The sequence below is a fragment of the Pteropus vampyrus genome, unplaced genomic scaffold (genome assembly GCF_000151845.1).
Source record: "Pteropus vampyrus isolate Shadow unplaced genomic scaffold, Pvam_2.0 Scaffold55, whole genome shotgun sequence".
Lineage (NCBI taxonomy): Eukaryota > Metazoa > Chordata > Mammalia > Chiroptera > Pteropodidae > Pteropus > Pteropus vampyrus.
Window position 1 is genome coordinate 6098316 of NW_011888836.1, and position 22268 is coordinate 6120583.

The 22268-nt window shown below is 34.8% G+C and overlaps 1 protein-coding gene and 1 non-coding gene across 4 annotated transcripts in view; both read left to right on the forward strand.

Annotated features, from left to right (window-relative positions):
• Positions 1–5268, forward strand: part of ABHD3 (abhydrolase domain containing 3) — a 40571-nt gene extending 35303 nt beyond the window's left edge. For 2 of the 3 annotated variants that reach the window (XM_011360449.2, XM_011360452.2), the window contains exon 9: positions 4412–5268. In XM_011360449.2, coding sequence (XP_011358751.1) covers positions 4412–4590 — 179 coding nt within the window. In that variant the 3' untranslated portion in view covers positions 4591–5268. Of the gene's footprint in view, positions 1–3770; positions 4342–4411 lie in introns of those variants that run through there. The other variant, XM_011360451.2, reaches the window with a different exon arrangement.
• A 13411-nt stretch (positions 5269–18679) lies between these two features.
• Positions 18680–18798, forward strand: LOC111739942. Its single transcript, XR_002780413.1, has one exon. It is a non-coding gene; the product is annotated as a 5S ribosomal RNA (ribosomal RNA).
• Positions 18799–22268: the final 3470 nt, after the last annotated feature.

A 22268-nucleotide genomic window follows, 5' to 3' on the forward strand; every position in this document is an offset into this window, starting at 1 on the left:
ATGACATTTGTCTTTCTCTGTCTGACTGATTTCACTCAGCACAATACCCTCTAGGTCCATCCATGTTGTTGCATATGGAAAGATTTCATTCTTTTTTTATGACTAATATTCTATTGTATATATGTACCACCTCTTCTTTATTTATTCATTCATCGATGGACACCCAGGTGGCCTCCATATCTTAGCTATTGTAAATAATGCTGCAGTGAACATATGGATGCACATATCCCTTTGAAGTAGTGTTTTCGGTTTGTTTGGATAAATACCCAGAAGTGGTATTACTGGGTCCTTCTTTCTCTCTTGTTTTATAGTCTATTTTGTCTGGTATTAGTAGTATTGCTACCCCAGCTTTTCTTTTTTTTTTCTTTATTCATGAAACATCTTTTTTCATCCTTTTACTTTCAGTTTGTATGTGTCTTTCAATCTGAAGTGAGTCTCTTGCGTGCAGCATATGTAAGAATTTTATTTTCTTATTCATTCAGCTACCCTATGTTTTTTTGATTGGAGCGTTTAATTCATGTACATTTAAAGTAATTATTGAGAGATATGTAGTTATTGCCATTTTATTATTCATATTTTTATCTTTTTTTCTTCTTCTTCAAAAAGTCCCTCCATCATTTCTTGTAATACTGTCCTGGTGGTGATGAACTCTAGCTTTTTCTTGTCTAGGAAGCTCTTTATCTGTCCTTCAATTCTAAATGATAGCTTTGCTGGGTTGAGTCATTTTGGTTGTAGGTCCAGACTTCTCCCTCTTTGAATATTTCCTGCCAATCCCTTTTGGCCTGCAAAGTTTTTTTTTTTTTTTGAGAAATCAGCTGACAGCCTTATGGGTGCTCCCTTGTAGGTAACTGTTTTTCTTTTGCTGCCTTTAAGACTCTCTTTGTCTTTAACCTTTGGCATTTGAATTATGATGGGTCTTGGTGTTGGCCTCTTTGGGTTCATCTTGTTTGGGACTCTGAGCTTTTTAGGTTTATATGTCTGTTTCCTTCACCAGGTTAAGGAAGCTTTCCATCATTATTTCTTCAAATAGGTTTTTAATTCCTTGTCTCTCTTCACGTTCTGGTACCCCCATGATGTGAATGTTGGTACACTTGATGTTGTCCCAGGGGCCCCTTAAACGATCCTCATATTTTTGGATTCTTTTTTCTTGTTGCTGTTCTGATTGGGTGTTTTCTGCTACTTTATCCTTTAAATTACTGTTGATTTCCTCTAATGTATTCTTTATTTCAGTTATTGCATTCTTCATTTCTGATTGGTTATTTTTTATGTTTTCTATCTTTATTTTTATGTTTATCTCTTTGTTGAAGTTCTCACTGAGATCACTGAGCATCCTTATAACTAATATTTTGAACTCTGTATCAGGTAGATTGCTTGTGTCCGTTTTGTTATTTTTCTGGAGCTTTGTCCTTATCTTTCATTTGGGACATGTTTCTTTGGCTCCCTATTTTGGCTGCCTGCCTGGTTCTATGTATTAGATAGAGCTGCTATGTTTCCTGGTCTTAGTAGAGTGGCTTTATGTCGTAGATGTCCTATGAAGTCCCAGTGGCACAGTCTCCCTGGTCAAGTGTCTTCATGTCTCAGGGAGACCCTCACAGCCAAGATATTCCTCCCGATTCTCAACCACCACACATGGATGTGGTACCAGCCCATTTTGAGTCTTCGCCCCTTCTAACAGTCTTGATGTAGCTTCTTCTCTATATCCTTAGTTATAGGACTTTTGCTCAGCTGGACTTTAGGCAATTCTCACTGGTAGTGGTTCTGTACATTAGTTGTAGTTTTGATGTAGTTGTGAGAGGAGGCCAGCAGTATTTACCTACTCCATTATCTTGACTGGAACTCTTCAAAATATTGTTCTTTTTAAGAAAACACAGTAGTAAAAAATAAAAATATAATGTTTTACACTGAAAAAATAGCTAGATACTTATAATTTAGTATCTAAATGTATCAGATCACTTCAAAGTTATCATATACTCTTATCTAGTCCACTGTGAGTCAGCAAATTATGACTCAATATTTTGCTTGTTCTCATTTTTATAACCTTTCCTCTTACCAAATATACTGTTCTTTGGACAGATTATGTTACAGTATCTTTTCCTCAAGAGTATGTTTTCATCATTTGCCTTTTCTTCCTATACAAAAGATTCCTTTACAAAAGGCTTTGGAATATTTCTCACCATATGACCTGGAAGAGAACTTGAGACTTTTTAAACATGATGTCCTTGAACATTTCAATCAGTATAGCACATTCAGACTATGGAGTCAAATTTGAAGGAAATGGTCTTTGTTTTCTCTTTGGATACTGTATAAAAGAAAATTATGCCAAATTAACTTCCTTGCTCTTTTAATTCAAGAAATGTGGAATTTGGAAACAAAGATATATATGCATGTGTTCATACATTGAAGCAATATATAAGATGCTTAGAAGTAATCATATTATCTTAAAAGATCAGTAGACTTGACTTCTAATTTTTTCCTAATGAAATTTCACAAAGCTTTTTGTAAAACCTTTTCTCCATATTTCCACTTCAAATACTTCAAAAATATTTTCCCCAAGTACTTCATTAAAAAAAATTATTCTGACTATAAACACAACACATATGTATTGTCAGATTTTCAGAAAATCCCCAACATATGTAAAAAAAGAACTACCTATCATATTTCTAGACATTATCTTATTGTGTGATTTATGATTCATCACAGGTAACTTGAGATGACTGAAACATTGGCATTTGACCACAAATCAGAAAATGAAACTGTAAACTTTAATATCAGTTGAGTTACATGGTGATTGTTTAGCCTATTTCCACTGGATTAAGGAAGTCTAGTATTTCTCCATCTGTTTTTATATTTCAGTGACCCTTTTCCCACCAACAGAAATTCCCCAGCATTCAACCTGACCCACTTGGTTGAAGTTTAAACTCATTATTTCCTGTTCTTTCCCAAGCCCTTAAAATAGCCTTGCCACAGTGAAATAGTGGCCAATTGTCTGCATTCTGAGAGCACAGGCAGTCAGCATCTTTCACGTGACTCAATGTGGCATAGCCTTTTGTTCTGATATGACTGTGACTTCAGTGTTAGAAATTCCTGAGTGTATCCAGAGTGTGAAATTGGGGCTCTTAATAATTTAGAGGCAAATGAAGCACGCTAAATCTAAGCCTTAACGTAAGGTGAAAAAGAAAAGCAAAATTACTATCAGTCATTTCCCCTGCCCCTCCCCTTACGCTCTCACACCCGGTCCCAAGATAGATGTTCATTTTTAAGTGTGGCTGGCTAAAGATGTGAGTTCAAGGCCCCTTTTAGACAAGAACTTGACTTGCTGGGCCTTTATTTATTCTTCAGGAAGTGTTGTGAAAGGCCTTGAGCAACATCCAAACAGGCAGCTTGGGCAGAGCAGCAGCTCTGTCTTGGAGGGGGTTCAGGTCTCATAGTGTGTCATGTCACCTTTTCCTTCCTTGGAAAGGCATGAGGTAGATAGATCTGACCTTTAATTAGCTCATTTACCCCTAAGACTGCCCAAGATTTGAAAGTCTGTTGCATCAACCATGTTATCTTAACTAGGGAGGTAAGATTTAGCATATCTGAAATCAAAACATTTTTACTGTTTGAACTCTAAGCATGGAAGAAAAAAAGAATGTCTTTATATATTTTAAAGTTTTTACTCAAGATAGATTTTGTACAGCATATGAAAGGATTGTCATTACTAGTAAATTATCTAAATATAGCAACTATATTTTCAAAATAAAGTTTTTCTTTCTCTTGTCTATAAATAGAAATTCAGAGAAGGAAGATAAAGAAAATAATCACCAATGTTTCACCACCCAAAGATAAACACTGTTATCACTTGGAGCAGTATTTTACTTTTTTGCTGTCTATATATGTTTTTACTATATAAATCATATTTATAATTTTGAATCCTTAATAATTTTGAAGCCACTACTTGGCCCCAGGAATCTAACTTTATGTAAAGTTGACCAAAGTCATACATAATGAATTTATAACTCTCACAAAGGTAATAAAATTAGTTGTTTTACTTTCCTGGTGTAACACATAAGTGGGAATCTTGTAGCATAATGTAAGTATTTACCATTCCTTGAAACATCTTACTTTAATATCTTAAAACAAGACCGAGCCTATTCTTTTGTGTTATAATTGAACATTCTTCCAAAAATGATGGTTCCATACATAATCATAAACATGAAGAACATAGATGGTTAATAAAATTAGTTAGACTTATTACATTAGCCATATTCATTACAAATTTTTGTTTAATGGTGTTTTGGTTCATAATGATTGGAAACAATAAAGACATACACTTTTCCTTATTTCCTTATTATCCAAAAATCGGTAATAATTATATTTTTTCTCTCTGTTTCCCTCTCTTACCACCCCCACCATTTCCCCCCACCCCAAGCTATTCCAATAGAAACTGCTAAGCAAAACCCTAATGTTGCTTTAGTCCTTACTTCTTATGGAGGCCATATTGGTTTTCTGGAAGGAATCTGGCCAAGACAGTCCACATATATGGATCGAGTCTTCAAGCAGTTTGCGCAGGCCATGATTGAGCATGGACATGAACTCTCTAACATGTAATTCTTCAGGTGCATTTTGTCTGAACCACCATATAAAGGCAGCTCAGCTTAGTGCACAAAGATCAACTACTGTATATAAAACAAATAAGCCAGCAGGTGGTGAAGAGGTCCAGAATGATATGCAAAAACTACTTTTTGGGGAAACAGAACAACTTTGTAGCAAGAAATAAACTCTAGATTTAGATTGTAATTTATGTAGATTTTATTTTTACTATGCCTTACCAAGTTTGACCTTAAATAAAGTAGTACAAACATGGAATTGCACTTAACCAAAACTATTATGTAAAAAGATTTTAATTCCTCAGGGTTTTAATTTAGGCTAGTATTTTTTTAGAGTACTCATTTTAGGTGATTTAATGGTACTTTAATAACTGTTAGGAGATCTTGGTTATTTGAATGTAAGTTGGCACATTCCTAAGGGTATTTGTACCTAATGATGATAACATGAAAACTTAAATAAGATAAAATACAATATGCTAATTATTTTATGTTTTCTTATTTTAAAAGGCAAGTGCAACAATGTTAGACTGACTTCTACATATGCTCTTTTACTCTGATAATATTAAATTAGGGCTGATTTATGTTTTATAATGATTGTAGTTTACATGCTTATTTTTAAAATAGAATATATGCATACACATATATATAATTATATTAAAATAAATTCTACCATTTTAAATTGATTCTTTGTGAGTTTTTATCTACAAAAATAATCCTTAGAAAGTAATTTATGATAATTTCATAAATTACATTAGTAAGAAATATTAAAACTTTTATTTCACTGTTTCCAGAATATTGGTCTCATACCATGTGTACCAATTAAAAATACTTTCAGCTCCAGGAAACCTGTCTAATAGTGACTTATGAATAACAATATTTAGTTATCTTACATCACAAGAAGTCTCCAGGCCAGGGCTGGTTTAGGGGTTTACCAATGTCATCAAAGACTCAGGCTCTTTCTATTTCCACACCATTTTTAGCAGGACAGCTGATTATTTCCTAGACACAGGATAGTTTACATCTCCAGACATTGCATTGTGTTCAGTGAAGGAAAAGGGACAAGGGGTGGGGCCTGACACATCTGCCTTTTTGGGAAAGTGAAAGCTTCCCCAGAAGACTGACTTTTATATCCATTGGCCAGAACTGTGTCACATGGCCACCCCGCTTGAGTAAGAAGTTGGGAAATCAAGTATGTAAACTTTTCCAATTGTAGTGGAGGCACACCAGGGAAAGGGGATTGACAATGTTTGTTGGGATAGCCAGCCAAGAAATAGATAGCTTTTGTACCATTCAACACCTTTTCCTCCTTTTTTGACCATTTCAACAAGTTAATAATATATGTATATTTTTTGCCAGGTATTGAACACATTACCAGAACCAGGTAGGGGAAAAAAACATATAAACACAAAATTATTTACTAAAAATGCCACCTTTTGGAGAGCTCCTGATAATGTACTGGTAGAGTCCCTTATAATTGTGTCTAGGATGATAGCACTGATAATACCAGTGCTTTTGGGTCTGTTCAGCATGTATTCTGATTCAATAGTAACAATCACTTTCAGTCTCTGATTCAGGTGGGGATGATCTTGCTTTTCAGAGATATCGTCTAGATTTTAGACAAATTGTATCAGGAAAATTCTTTACCCACTGGCCAGTGCCACAATCAGGGAAGCAACTCCTCACCTCCCTCTCCACCAAAAGTGAATTTCAGCCAGATTTGGAAGACAAAAAGGTAAATATTTTTTAAATATGTAAAAAGTATTAGATGAAAATATGGAAGACTATCTTTATCATTTTAGAGTAGAGAAGTCCTTAAGTAAAATGTAAAAATGAGGAGCCATAAAGAAGAAAAGTGAGAGATATGATTACATAAAGATGAAAAACTTCAATTCTACAAAACCATCACCATAAAATTAAAATGACAGAAAAATACTTGGACTATATAAAAGGCTAATATTACAAAGAACACTCATAGAATAATAGTCAATAAATATATTAAAAGGTGGACAATCTCACTAGTAAGTTAGGAAATGCAAAATTTAAAAACATTTGTGACCAAATTGCAAGGCAGGTTTGATAATATACAATATGTAGTGTGGAGCAATAGTTATTCAAATTGGTGGGTATATAAACTAGCAACTATTTTTTGAAAGGCAAAAAAAAATTGATAGTAATATACTACAACAGCAACCATATTTAGCAATCCCATTTTGAAGAATCTATGCTATAGAAAAGCTTGCAAAAGTGTGTAAAGATAGAGGTTTATTGTAGCTTTGGACATTTAGGATAACAACCTATTTAGTAGGGGAATGGGTAGATCATGACAAATTCACATATAGCCATCAAAAAGAATGAGGTAGCACTATACTGATTTATAAAGATATTTCTGATAGATATTTAATGAAAAAATTTATATGTATATGATCTCATTAGTATGAACAAAAAATACATCTATACATGTGGTCTTATATGTGTGTTAATTATAATGAGGTAAACATTTTCAAGTGTTGATTATTTTACGTAGAGGATTCTCCCCAGCTGTTTCTCCACACAGTAGAAAGCTCTGAGAAAGAAAGGCTATGTTTTAATTATTTCTACATCCCAAGCACTTAGCATATTGCCTGGAACAGAGCAGGTCCTTAGTCCACATTAGCTGAGTAACAGTGATATATGTATGAAAATTCTACCTTGTTAGCCAGCTTCTTGTTTTGAAAATGTTAATTTTATATATATACTGGATTTTTTTTTCTAGTTATCTCCTCATGTTTCTGTTGGTTATTGTCATCACTAAACATTTATCCAAAGCTTTCTTATAGAGCATTGTATTTGCAGTAGGGATACAAATGGATACGGTGGTTTTTCTTTCCTTTTTGACATCCTATAATTTTTTAAAATACCTTGAACCTAGTAAATATACACAGTATGGTACAATACTTACTACATGCAATATTCATAGTGTAATGCATTGTCATATTTTGTAGCCCACCCTATTATAGTCTAGTATATTTTATTCTTTTATCTATCCCATCTTCATTTTTATAATGAAAGTGAGAAAATAAAACATTCACTCTTAAATCTGAGAGATGGGTATATGGGACTCATTGCATTCTATTTTTGTGCATAAATTTTTTTATTACTTTTAAAATTTACTTTAAAGATGTACTTCTGAGACCCACTAATGAGTTGCAACCTGCAGTTTGTAAAACTGGAATTCTAGAAGTTACTAGAAGTTAAAGGAAGAAGCCTGTGGCAATTATGACAATTAGTTGTAACAGCTTTCTTATCTGCTTTCCTCCAGCAGACTGTAAGCACAGTAAAGACAGGAGACAAATCTTTGCTCTCCATTTCATCCCCAGAGGCCAAGGCAGTGTCTGCCCCATGTTAGCTTTATTTTTAATTAATAATAATACTTGACCTTAGGCCCAGCCCCTGAGAGAATGGTAGAATGCACATATAAATCAGGAGTGAGGACCGGAGGGATTTCTGCAACCTCTAAATCAAAACATCTGTTAAAGCAGCCGGTTTTCCCTGCAGACTCCAGAGTCAAATGGTTATTTATTAAATCTCACAGTTGCTTTGAACCTAACAGCACTGGTCACAAGGTAAGCACTCAACTTTTTAGAACTTAATTTGGAGTCAGTGAAGGCAATTTGCAAAGTCAGGTGATAAAGAATACTTAGGAAATGTGCTATTTTAACTCCAGTTCTCTTGTAAGGCAGTATTTTCGCCTGAACTTCTACTAACAAGCAAAGCTATAGAATAAAAAGCTGGTATCCCTTCTACAATGTAATGTTGATATCAGCATTAATACTTAATTCAGTAAATATTGCTGTATATAATTGATTTTATTCTTTTGCATTCAAATTTTATTGCTAAGCAAAGACTGATACTTATATATTTATGGGACTTGTGATGATAAAATGATGTTTTCTGTTTTCACATATGACTTACAAAGCTGTGAATTATTCAGCTGTGTTCTTTTATTCCTATTCTCAATATTGAAACTAACATACTTTTTCTGGCTCTGCCCTTCAACTACCTAAATGTGGGAATTATTTTGAAAATAGTGAAAGGCAAGGATTTGACTAGAATAATTTACCTCTCTGAATATCTTTCAAATAAAGATAATAACTTTGATCAAATAAAAAAGACTTCACTGTCAATTAAGCACATGATACAGTATTTATTATAGGACAACTGTGTATTTGTGCCTTCTACAAAAGGTTATTTTCCCCTTGGAGTTAGATACTGGTACCCAAATTTTGCAAGCAGCACAATAATCATGCCTACTCCATTTGTACTTTATGTTTATTGTTGATCCTATTACCAGGGACTCAATACAAACTGAATATGTATTAAAAGATCTGAATAAGCAAGAGCATTATTCTGTTTTAAATGGTCAACCTACTAATTGATACCTGTAAATTTTAAATATCCCATTTATCTGCTTTACCTTACCTATAGGCAGACACAAGCATTGCAGATTTTTTCTGCATTTTTCCAAATTCAAAATGAAGCATGCATAGTACTTAATTCCTGGATCCTGAATACAGTTTATTTCTCCTAATGCCGTACAAAAGTGTTCTAGTATGGCCTTTGAAATCTCTAGGTTTTCTCATCTTTGAAAAACATGATTTAGAATTAACTATTATATATATTTTCATGCTATATATTCTGAAATGTATAAATGTTATATATAGTTTATTGTTATGTCTATAATGCCTAATATTCTCTATATTTACAATCATCAATCATGGTTCCTAGTACTTTTAAGATCATTTCTTGGGAAAGAAATTTGGACTTGAATTCAGAGCACTTGAGTTTGATTCTTGGCTCTGCTACTAATCTATACCATTTGACCTGAGGCAAATCATTTATCCTTTCTAGGTTCAGTTTCCTCAATTATAAAATGCAGGTGGTAATATCAATGTTAGAATTATGAGGATTAAAGAGATAATATATATGTGAAAATGCTTTGTGAACTGTTAAGTGCTATAGAAATGTAAAAAGTTATAATGAAAAGATGTCTACTATTATAAACCAAATCAAAACCAAATGACATTTTATTACTAATGTAACTTTATCAAAAACACATTGGGATCAGGGTCAGAGAAAAAGTAACATGTTGATCTGAATTGTAATATTAACCTTGATTCCATGGCTAAGGTGATGTGATGCTTGCCAGCATTTGCCACCATAGGGTTGCTAATTCACTCTTTGTAATTTACTTAATGTCTGGGAGATGGGAAGGAGATAGTCTGAGACTATGTAAATATGCTATTTCTGTTTAAACTTCTGCGCATTCATTGCTAGATCTTGCTGCAGCAATTACTATAGCATTCTAATGGTTATTTTCTATTTCCCACATTCTTTGTATGTTTATAACTGGAATTCTTAAAGGAAGAGTTGTCACTCCCCTGCCCCCGCCTTTATTATTCATTTATAGATATTATAGATATAGATATAGATATAGACTCATGGATTTTATTTTTTCTTTGGGTTTTAACTCAAAACTATCATTATTTTGTCCAAGTTGTTTCAACTTGGGAGCTCTCTCTGGTTGGTTTCTATGTCCCTTTTATGTGCCTTTTATTTTTTTCCTAAGCACTGTGGTACCAGCAGATGCTCCAGGCTCATCTTGTATTTTCCCTACTCCAGGCCTGGAATCAATTAGTTCTCAAAGAAGCCCTGATTCCTTTTATTAAATAGCGGCATTTAAAAACCAAGATCTGGATGCTAGATATGCTCATTGCTACTGTGGTCCCACTGCTTATTGCACTTCTCAGTGGAGTTAGGAAAAAATTATATATATAATTCACAGACACATCTGTATTTATCTGACATCTGTAAATAAACATGAGTCCATAATAAGACCTTTGACTCCAATTTAGCAACACAGAATGAATTTTAACCTCCTCCTTTCCTTATTTGTAACTTCTTTCTTCCAGTGAGAAACCTGGCTCTGATTATCTGGAATATATTTATTTATTTGTTAAACAATACAAATAAAAGTAGATTACAAATAAAGTTGTTTCAGAATTCCTAACCTACACTGCTTAAAAAATATGTTTACTAACTAGAATACTTCTTTTTGTATGCTATTCTTTTAGTCTTACAATATTGTCAAACAGTTTTTCAATGTTATTCAACTCTTTTCAGTGTGATTTTGTGACTCATCTGTAATACAGTTAGATTCATTTGTCATCATCTTAATTCCATCTTCCTCTCCACATCCTGGTGGATTTTTATAAAATTTTCATGTAGAAAATTTATATAAAGTTTACTTTTTTTAGCAAACAGTTCTATGGGTTTTAACAAATGCATAGTGTCCACTACCAGATTTCCATATTCAATCTTTCTATCACCTGCCTAACTCCCCCATGGTTCTTATAAAAAACCATTTCCTCCATCCCCATGAACCCTGGCAACCATAGATCTGTTTTCCTCCTTATAGTTTTGCCTTTTCCAGAGTGTTATATAAATGAAATTATTTATTGCTTAAGTCTTTTAGGTCTGGCTTCTTTCTCTTAGCAAAATTCATTTAAGATACATCTATATTCATCTGTACAAAATTAATATGTTTACTTAAAATTCATATATGTTCAGTAGTTCATTCCTTTTTACTTCTGGGTAGTATTCCATTGTATGGATGTACCACACTTTGTCTATCCGGATATTCATTGGTCGAAGGACATCTGGGTTGTTTTCAATTCTCGGTGGCTATGAATAAAGCTACTATAAACATTTACAAACAGGCTTTGTGTGAACATAAGTTTTCATTTCTTTTGGGTAGATACCTAGGAGTGGTATTGCTAGGTAATATGGTAGGTGCATGTTTAACCGTATAAGAAAATGACAAACTATTTTCTAAAGTGTCTATACTATGTGTATTCCTATCAGAAATTTATGAGAGTTCCAGTCACTCTGCATCCTCACAGCATTTGGTATTCCCACTTTTTAAAAAATATTAGATATTCTAACAGGTGTTAAACAAGTACATATTAAAACTAAACGTCAGCTCAAGATATTCAAACTATATTTGTGAATTTTGCCATTACCTCGAAATGTATAAAATAAAAATGTGAAAATATTTAAAAATATCAGAAACTGAGGCAGAGGAAGGTATAGGAATAGTTAATTTAAGGTAGTCATTTTTATACTCTTATTTTTTCTTTCATTTTTCACATTCAAGCTGCTGAGAAGACAAATGGTGTATTTGTAATTAAATGATAGGCAAGTCACTCTCCGTAGAAAGAAAAGAAAATTGAGCTAAAGGCCCAAATATCTGACACATTCAGTAACAGCAGGAAGGCTAGATTTAAGCCCATTTTTATTTTCCCTAATTCCTCACACCAATTATTGGACTTTTTACGCCTACATAAGGTAAGCAACAAGGGACACCTCCTGAGGGTGGGGGTGGGGTGAGGCCTTTTATATAATAACTTAGAGGAAGTCCTTAAGTTATTATATAAAAGTGAAAATACCCAAAGTATTAACAACAAAAGCAGTATGCCACTCTCAGAAACAGCAAACATAAACTATGCTATTGGAAATCAGGATAGTGACTACCCTTCTTGTAAGAACAGGGACCGTCAGGGGGCCAAGGGGACTTCTGGGTTGCTGTTAATGATCTATCTTGATCTGGTTACATGTGGTTCGTACATTGTTTGTGTACTTTTCTATATGTATGTTTACAGAAAACTATATCTAAATTCCTGACACTTAAGAATGGTGGGCTGAGAAAAAAATTACTGCCAAGGGCCTGATCTTTCCTTTCTACCATGTCTTTTATTTCACCTTTGGTTTCATCCAGAAATTAAATTAAAAGGGAAGTTATATTCTCTTATGTTTTAAGAAGTTATTTATAGGTCTTCAGTTACTCTGAGAAAATAAATGTTAAATGGGATGATTTTATGAAGAAAATTACAAAACTTCCTAAGAAATAGAAAAAAAGATAAATAAACCAAGAAACATGTTTCAGTATGGCCAAAAAAGAATGCCGTAAATTATTTCCAAATTAATTTATAGGTTAAATGAAATCCCAATTAAAATCCAAATAGGACTTCTTTAGAAATCAATAAAGCAATTCTAAAAGTCATCTACAAGAAGAAACAGAAAATAGTCAAAAATATTTTTAAAAGAAGAGAGATATTGTTCCACAGATTTTGAAAGGTAAATTAGGTTGCAGTATCTTTAAACAGGTACTGGTGTAAAATTTGTCAGAACATTGAAACAGAACAAAGAACTAGAAAAAGACCCTAATTTTTATTAGAATTTAGGTAACCAAAAGCACAGTGAAAAAATGGGCAAAATACATGGATAAGGAATTCACAATAATACCATAAGAATGTTTAACTTCACTCAGGAATAGTAACTAAAACTATGAAATATTTTTAATCTATCAAATTTGCAAAGACTAAGAAACAGTTTGATTTTGATAACACAATGTATTAGGGGCAGTGTAAAGAACCAATCATTCTCATATACTGCTGGGCAATGCGTAAATTGGCAGAACCCCTCCAACATTTTAACTCAGCAATTCCACTTCTAGCAATTTATCCTACAGACACGCTGGCATGTATAAAATAACAAAAGAATAAAGTTATTTAATAAGGCACTGTTTGTAGTAGCAAAAGATTGGAAACTATAAATGTCTATCAATAGGGAGAGGTTAAATTATGATTCATTCTCTCAAAGAAATAATATGTAGCCCCAAGTTAAGAACATTCTTGTACACTCATGAGATGGTTTAGCGGTGGGGCGCTGAGGTGGAGGAGGTTGAAGAAGCAGGTAGAGAGGAGATAAATGATGGATTTAAGTCTCTCAAGAGGTAGAAGAAATGTGATCCAGAGCAAAGATGCAGGATTTGGTCAGAGAAAAAAGGAAGGATGCACCCTTTTCATTGGTGGGGGAAGGAGAGAGGGAAGAAGAGAGAAGGAAGAAGGGAGGGAGAGAGAGAGGGAGGAAGGAGAAAAGAACCAAATGCAGAGCAATTAATAGAGCTTATTTTTCTCTTTTCCAAAACATTCTCTGCTTCAGTGTAATTAATCTAGAGGTCCTCCTTTCCCTTCCCTTTCTGAAATTCCCATTTCTCTAAAAGCTCCTAAGCCTCTAAGTCTTTTCATTGACATATCCAGTCTCATACTACTCAAGAAGATACAAGATTAACAATCATTTTAATTTAATATGCATTTATTGACTTTCATGTAGGTACAGGATATAGTATTCGGCTCTGATGGATACTAAGACCATGATAATGGTGAAGTCATATACATACATTTCCATTCTATAAGATAGATTTTGATAAATATTATAGCAGATATAAAAGTGCTTTGAGAATATAAGAGAAAATACAATTATGATGCAAACAAGGATTAAGAGGGGCTTCACAGAGAAGGTAATATTTAAATGCGACCTTAAAGGAAAGATGGTACATTTAGATGGGTACAGATGGAAGTAAAAGAATTCCAAAAGGAATATGTTAGCTAAGTTATAGAGAAGAGGGAGAAAGCAAATTAAAGACAAATCCATTTAAATCATTTTTCTTCCATAACAATTTTATCCTCCCAACTCCCAAAAGTTAATTAACTATTCATCCAACTTAACTTTTGAAAAGAGGATGTTTCAATCTCGATCTCATCTCTCAATGACCTCTGGCTGACTTCCTGCAGCTCTTTTGTACAAAAAAAGGAGGGCAGTATAAATGAAATTCTAGCTCCTCAGAGTAATGGAGAGGAGGTATACCTTTGGAGAACACTGAGCACAAAATTTAGTGAATCTTTATGGAGGCAGAAATTCGTTTGTTGTAGTTTTTCATCAGTTCCCTATCTGTCCTTCCTCTTATTCTACTACTAAAAATGAAAACAAACAAACAAAAACCTAAATTGAAAAGTAAAAAGGCATAAAACATAATTAGAGCAAATTTTAAACACCATTTGAAATGTATACTTTCTCCTACATCTAATTTCAAGCCATGTAAGCATTAAGAAGACAAAAATTAGTTGATGGGCCTGAGTTGATATAGGTATAATATTATAGGTAGCTCCATTGGCTATCTGTAATCATGGCTTTCATTAGCACTTTACTGGAGAAAAACAATCATTAAGATGTGAGCACAAGACAAAATGGTTCTCTGATTCATAAACTCGCAAATATGCTTTTTAGGTTTATTATGTTATAAATAATATCTTTTGCCTAAATCAAACAGAGTATTTGGAATCTACACATTTGCTTGAATCAAAGGCAAACTGCTGAAGTAAAGGAGTTAGGTCTTAACAGGAATGCTAGGACATTTTGCAGTATTTTGAGCCACTTACAAGGCATCTGGCAAATGGAATTGGAAAGCCTGGCTTTTAGAATGCCTCTTCTCTATCCCCAAACCCTAAGCTGAAAGCATTATGAAGTGGTGTTAAATAATGTATATTTATTCATATTTAGGTGTTTTTTTTTTTTCCTTGATAGACTTTACACCCCATTTCTCTTTTCCTCTAATTAAATCATGGCTCTTGTGAGAGAATCTCCATATCTACAAAGACAAAACCAATGCATACCTATTGTATACCTCACTAATTGGGAAATATTTCCCCCAAGTTTTCACTTGACCTGAATTTTTGGAAATGGTGTAGAGAGCAGTGGGAGATGAACTATTATGATTCTAAAGCTAGGTGAACTTGGGTGAGTCTCTCTCAGAATCCTGGCCTCCTTGCTTTAAGTAGCAGGCCATTTAAGCTGTTCTTAGAAAATTCTCAAGGTAGATAAGGGTTGAGATAACCCATAGAAAGGGAAAAAAAACGAGTACTGCTTTTTAATTTTGGCTTTTTAATTGGATCGCTTACTGGGAGTCTGAATAAAATCCTTGCTGGTTAAGTAATCCCACTTCTGGGTATTTATCCAAACAAACGCAAAGCACTACTTCAAAGGGGACATGTGAATCCATATGTTCATTGCAGCATTATTTACAATAGCTAAGATATGGAGGCAACCTGGGTATCCATCAGTGGGTGAATGGATAAAGAAGAAGTGGTACATTTATACAATGGAATGCTACTCAGCCATAAAAAAATAATGAAATCTTGCCATCTGCAACAACATGAATGGTATTGTGCTAAGTAGAATAAGTCAGACTGAGGAAGACAAATGCCATATGATTTCACCTACTTGTGGAATCTAAAGAACAAAGTAAACAAACAGCAGAAACAAACTCATAGATACAGAAAACATTTTGAGGGTTGCCAGATAGGAGGGGGATTGGAGGGTGGGTGAAAAAGGGGAAGGGATTAAGAACTACAAATTGGTAGTTACAAAATAGTCATGGGGATGTAAAGTATAAGGAATACAGTAAATAATAGTGTAATAGTTATGTATGGTGTCACATGGGTACTAGATTTATTGGGGTGATCACTTTGTAAGTTATATAAATGTATAATCACCATGTCGTACACCTGAAACTAATATAATATTGTATACTCCAACTGTAAATGAAAAATAAAAAAAAAATTTTTAAAGAAACTGAAACTTCAAAATAAATCGTTTCTGGTTAAATGAGACTGAACTCTCTTTAGCTCTGAAAGAAAGAGAACACTTACTTTCCCAATCCGAATAGTCAATGGAATGATGACAGTTTTTCAGATACCCAAGTCCGAGTGTCAGAGATGCGTACTGGGAGTCGTCTAGTACTGTAGTGCAGACAATTCCTGAAAAGCCAGCGGGAGGCTTGGGGAGAAAGGCAAGGCACCCTGGGATGGGTTTACCCTGAAAGAGAGAAATGAGAGAGGGACCCATGCCTTGGGAAAGTGGGCAGTTCCAGTGGCCTCTGGTAAGCTCTTGCTTGGGTATTCTTAGATGACTAACAACTTTCGTGGGATTGCCTGGAGAAAAATTTCCTCTATGGTGTAAAGCAGTCCTATAGGGATAACCATGGCATTTGGCTCATCTGAAGACATGCATGTAAATGTCAATTTCCCTAGAAGTTTTTTCAGACTTTATAGGTCTCAAAGCAAATTTCGATAATCGTGCCTCCAGGCCAACAAGCCCAGTGACAGTCAGCCTCCCATTAATAGCCAAAATATGAGTTGCCTGATACTTCTAAATTAATTTTTTACGAGCACACTTGATAAAGCCGGCTATAAGACTTGGCAGAACGAAAGAAGTAAAAAACTATTGGCTCTCAGAACTTAAAATGGCCTTCCTCCTTAAGCTAAAATGAAACTATCTAAAAGGATTTACATAAATGGATCAAACTATGATGTTTAGATGTCAATCCAATTCTTCAAGCTCCCAGGAGACAAAAACTTTAAAGATCATTGACTGCTACCTGGAGATTTTGTTTATTAGAAAGGACATCAAATAAAAGATTTTCCAACTTCATTGGAAGGGACCTTATCGGGTGCCCAACTGTTACTGTTGGGGTAATCTAAAAATCCGTCCTAGTAACACGGAGGGGTCCTCATTTCTTTTTGCCGGTGCAGTAAAGAATTGCAGATCAGTGAGATTTAGAAAAAGTAAGATTTATTAAAGTAAATTTCAGGAGAGAAACATGCTATGCCAAAGAGGGCTGTAGCAGTGTAGAAACAAAAGGTATGGTTAAAGTACTCTCCAAAGGAGGGGCGGGTTACAGCGAAGAGGGTTGTAACAGCATGGAAGTGGGGAGGTCTGCATTATATTAGGGCCGTGATGGGAGGTTATGAGGGTGGTGCTAGGTGATTAGCATGTGAGGTCATTTTGATTGACATTTGGCTGTGATATAACCCTTTGCTTACTGCGCATGAGGTTACCCAGAATTCAGTCAATGATTCATAAACTTCTGGGCATAGGAATGATATTATAATGAGACTAGGTAACAGGGAGGTTAGTGTAGGACTGATTGTGCATGCACTTGCGGCCGGATTAAACCAAATACTAGTTTATGGCTTCTTACCTTTTCTGTATTAGCATGTAGAGGTAATGTATAACCAGAAAATGCGTGTTCCAGGGAGGTCCTAAAGGAGGTTAGGCTTTCATTCCTTTGTTCCCCTATCACTCATGTCTACCTAACTACCTAATATAACCACGAATGGACATCGTGGTTATATTTCTGGATGGGCTTTCATTCCTTTGTTCCCCTATCACTCATGTCTACCTAACTACCTAATATAACCACGAATGGACATCTACCCCTGTCTGGACATTAAAGACTCCTTGAGGATGAGAAGTAGCTGACACCAAGGGTAGACAGCTATCCCAAGACATAGACAAGCCTTATATACCTACAGATTGATATTGAACTCAGAATCCATTTTGTTTCATTGTTGTTACTTATTTGCTGATATCAGTCATAATAATAGTTTTACTTATTCTTTGGGTTTTTCTATGTAGTCCAACCATTTATGATTACTGAACATGTACAAGGTGACTATTAATATTCTTTTCATGGCTTATGTAAATGTTATTTATACTGGATGCCAAACACAGAAACATGAAGTAGAAAGCAAAACTTGGATCATGGTAGTTCATAGGATAGAAATTATCCAGCGTGTCACCCCCCCACCTCCCCACCCCCACATGCAATAAAGGCCATAAGACATGACTGCCTTCCATTTATCGGACCTTCCCTTTTTGGAAAAATTTGACCTCAAGTCAGATCCATGGTTACAGTATTGCCCCATCCCTAATGGTTAACAAGACAATTTTGATAGAGACTTCCTAGGAATGAGCCTTTCTAGCGCTGTGAGACAACACTATCCAATCAAAAGGTAGGTCATCAGAGCATTCTTCAGATTGATTTATGACCAAAAGGGGGAACTGTGTACAATAAAAGGGAGCTCTATGGAAAGTAACCTCACAGGGTGATCTGATCATAAATTCCTAACTGGGTGGGTCATGGTGGATAGCTATGCCCCAGGCATATAACTTCTTTAGTATAAGGTTTATCTTTGCCTTAAATAAGCTCTGTTCATTGTTTCTGTGCATCAAGTTTAACTCACCTTTGAAACTGGCTGTAACCACCTCAAGAACTCACATTATCTTGTTAACTATCCAGTAATCCAATCCTTGCCTTTCTTTCTCCACTCTTTCTTCTGTCCTCTCTTTAATTTTAAATGCATAAAAAAGAAGTCTATGGCCATGCCACCCTGAATACGCCCAATCTCATCTTATCTTGGAAGCTAAGCAGGGTCGGGCCTGGTTAGTACTTGGATGGGAGACCACCTAGGAAGACCAGGTGCTATAGGCATAAATAATAATAATAAATAATAAAAAAAAATGAAAATAAATAAATAAAATGCATTAAAAAAGCTGCAAAATTATATTTCTCTGGAACATTTGAGATCTTGTTTCCTGGCATACTTCATCAGTTTGGCTCAAATAGATGCTTTTAAATTAAAAAAAAATTCCCAAAGTTATCCAAAGAAAGCTCGGAGTAGCTGACTTTCAACCTACTCCAGGAATAGAAAGGTTAAAAAATTCTGTTCAAAATTCAAAATAGCTCACTCAAAGGTGAGAGTTGGCTGAAATAGCCAAAATGTTCACCAGTCATTTTAAGAGGAGAGGGGTCATATGATTCTGTGACCATGCAAATCTTCAGTTCTTTAAAATGACTTTTTCTCTTCTCTTTCTCCTTGATTCAAATTGGCCTGGGGCTCACTTGCTTCTTTTCTTTCCTTATTCTTCTGCATATTGCATATCCCTTAGTCAGTCATTAAGCCCTTAGGTCAGCATCAGTCTTAGGAACAAAGCCTCATGTCTATTGACCACAGAAACAGAGTTTCAGTCAAACTAAAGATAATATTTTGCCCCTCCATACTCATGAAGGTGGAACAACCCTACCAGCAACCTCTTGAAACCAGACAGAACTACGCCGTGACTGACATCAGGACCTGATGCAATGATCAACTGCCTCCTACACTAGCCCCAACCGATCAGTAGAGTCCACGACCCCAACTTCCTTGGCTACTAATGAGTTTTTCTCTACATAGCCTATCTCCTACAGGTCATTGAGCTAGAGCTTACCTGTGTCTCTGGGCTTGGCGGCATTTCCTAAAATAAACCTCTACTTTCTTTGCTGCAAACTCCTGTGTCTCTTTTGGCTTTTTTTAAAAAAATTATTTAATTAATTTCAAGTATACAGTACATTGGTTAGACATCTATATAGTTCATAAAACAATCCCCCCAATTGCTCCCTCCCTCCCCAATCCTCCACCCAGCCAACATATTAATGCTAACTGCATTCCCTATGCCGTGCTCCCCATCCCTGTGACCATCCATCAGCTACTAATTTGTACTTCTTTAACCCTTCATCCCATTCTCCCAGCCCCCTAAACTCCCCTCCCCTCTCTCCATCACCAAATTGTCCACTGTATTTGTGAGTCTGTTTTTAGTTTGTTCTTTTTATTCCTTAGATTCCACATATAAGTGAAATCATATAGTGTTTATCTTTTTCTTTCTTAAATACCTTCTAGATCCATCAAAGCAATATCTTTTTCCATCCCCTTCCTTTTAGTCTGTGTGTGTCTTTTAATCTGAAGTGAGTCTCTTGTAGGCAACATGTAGGGGTCTTGTTTTCCTTTCCATTCATCCACTCTGTCTTTCAGTTAGAGCACTTAATTCTTTTCCATTTGAGGTACTTATTGATAGGAATGTAGTTAGCATTCTTTATTCCTGTTTTTGATACATGTTTTTCTTCTTAAAGAAGTCCCTCCAACATTTCCTATAAAACCGGCTTGGTGGTGATAAATTCCTTCAGTTTATTTTTGTCTGGGAAGCTCTTTACCTGTCCTTCAACTCTAAATGATAGCTTTGCTGGATAAATTATTCTTGGTTGTAGATCCTGGGTCTTCATCCTGTCGAATATTTTTTGCCAAGCCCTTCTGTCCTGCGTAGATTCTTTTGAGAAATCACCTGCCAGTCTTATAGGTTTTCCCTTATAAGTAACTGTTTTTCTCTTGCTGCTTTTAATAGTCTTTGTATTTAACCTTTGACATTTTAATTATGATGTGTCTTGGTGTGGGCCTCCTTGAATCCCTGTTTTTTTAAATTCTCTGAGCTTCTTGGGGTTTTATGTCCATTTCCTTCACCAGGTTAGAGAAGTTTTTCATCTTTATTTCTTCAAACAGCTGTTCAACATCTTGTTTTCCTTCAGGTACGCCTATCAGACGGATATTTTGAACCTTAATAGTGTCCCATATGCTCCTTAAATTGTTTTTATAGTCTTGGCATCTTTACTCTTGCTGTTCTGATTGAGTGTCCTTGGCTTTCCCTTACTCTAGATAGGGCGTTTGAGCCTTTTCTTTATTCATTTTGTTTATTCACTTTGTTTATTCCTTTGTTTATCAAGCCCTTATATTTATTAAACAAATATAAATATAGCAAACGTCCACCTCTTGTGCCCATGCTCACCAATATCACCTTCGGATATAATGTAGCTGACGTAATACTTAATTTTCCTTTAGTTCAATTTTCAAATACAGTTTTGAAAAATATGTAATTTTATACAGAACATCCACAGGAATAGTTAGCTAAACCACATGAAACTGATGTTTTACAGGTCAAGACACTCAAATATCAGCAATTTCATATAGTTCAATCTAAGTACATCCATCACCCAGCTTAAACATCACCCAGTTAAAATTCATGTGTCCTCTCTTCACATTCCCCTATTTTCATCCCTCAGAGGTGACTGCTCTCCTGAATTTATCATTCTCATGCACATCTCTAAACATTAACCACGTAAGCATTCTTAATCAAGTTTTACATTCCTTTATATAGTTATGTCAAGCTATACATATTCTGCTATACACATTTGCTCAATATTGAGACTCATCCATGTTGATACACTTTTCCTGTTGAACATTTTGTACATATTGTGTTGTTTTCCTTTTGAATTAAGTGTGATGAGTATATCTTTATGATTAAACTTCTATCAGCTTTTTTTTCCCTCTTGGACTCTCAAATGAAATCCTGGATCAAATTATAGAAAAATATTTTTAAGGCTTTTGAGATATCTTGACAAAATGCTTAAAGTTTTTCAATTCACCCTCCCATCAGCCTACTCTAAATGGTCTACCTTCATAGCAAAAAGCACTACTAAAAAATTAACCAAAAATGAAATCTGAAATTTTCCTGTTTTTAATGTTTTATTCATAAAGTTCCACTTTTTCCTATTCTTCAAACATGATTCATCTCCTACAGCCTCTACTCTACACTCTTCAGCATGAACACTGGAGCGAATTTACCAGTTAAGAATACAGGATTCTTGGACACAGATTTCCATCTAAATTCCAGCTCTGCTGATTAAAACCTGTAGGACTTTAGGCAGTTACTTCTCTTTCTGAAAACAGAAAACACCATCTGCTACATAGAATTGTTGAGGGTTAAAAGAAATAACACATAAAGAGTGTAGCACAGAACCTGGTAGAGTAAGCACACTAATATTTGTCAGATGACAAGGGTAGTTAATAGTGTCCACCACAATCCTTTTTTGGAAACTGTATAAAATCTATAAATTAATGAGAAAACCTTGGCACAGAATAAGCATTAAATTCACATTAGTTAGCATACTATCAATAAATAACTTAAAAATTCACCAGAATAATTGTTACATCTACAAATTGGAAGAATTAATATCTCTACACTGTTCAGTCTTCCCACCCTGGAATATTATTGGTTTTGACTCATGAATTTAAAAAAAGCTAGAACTTATCTTGC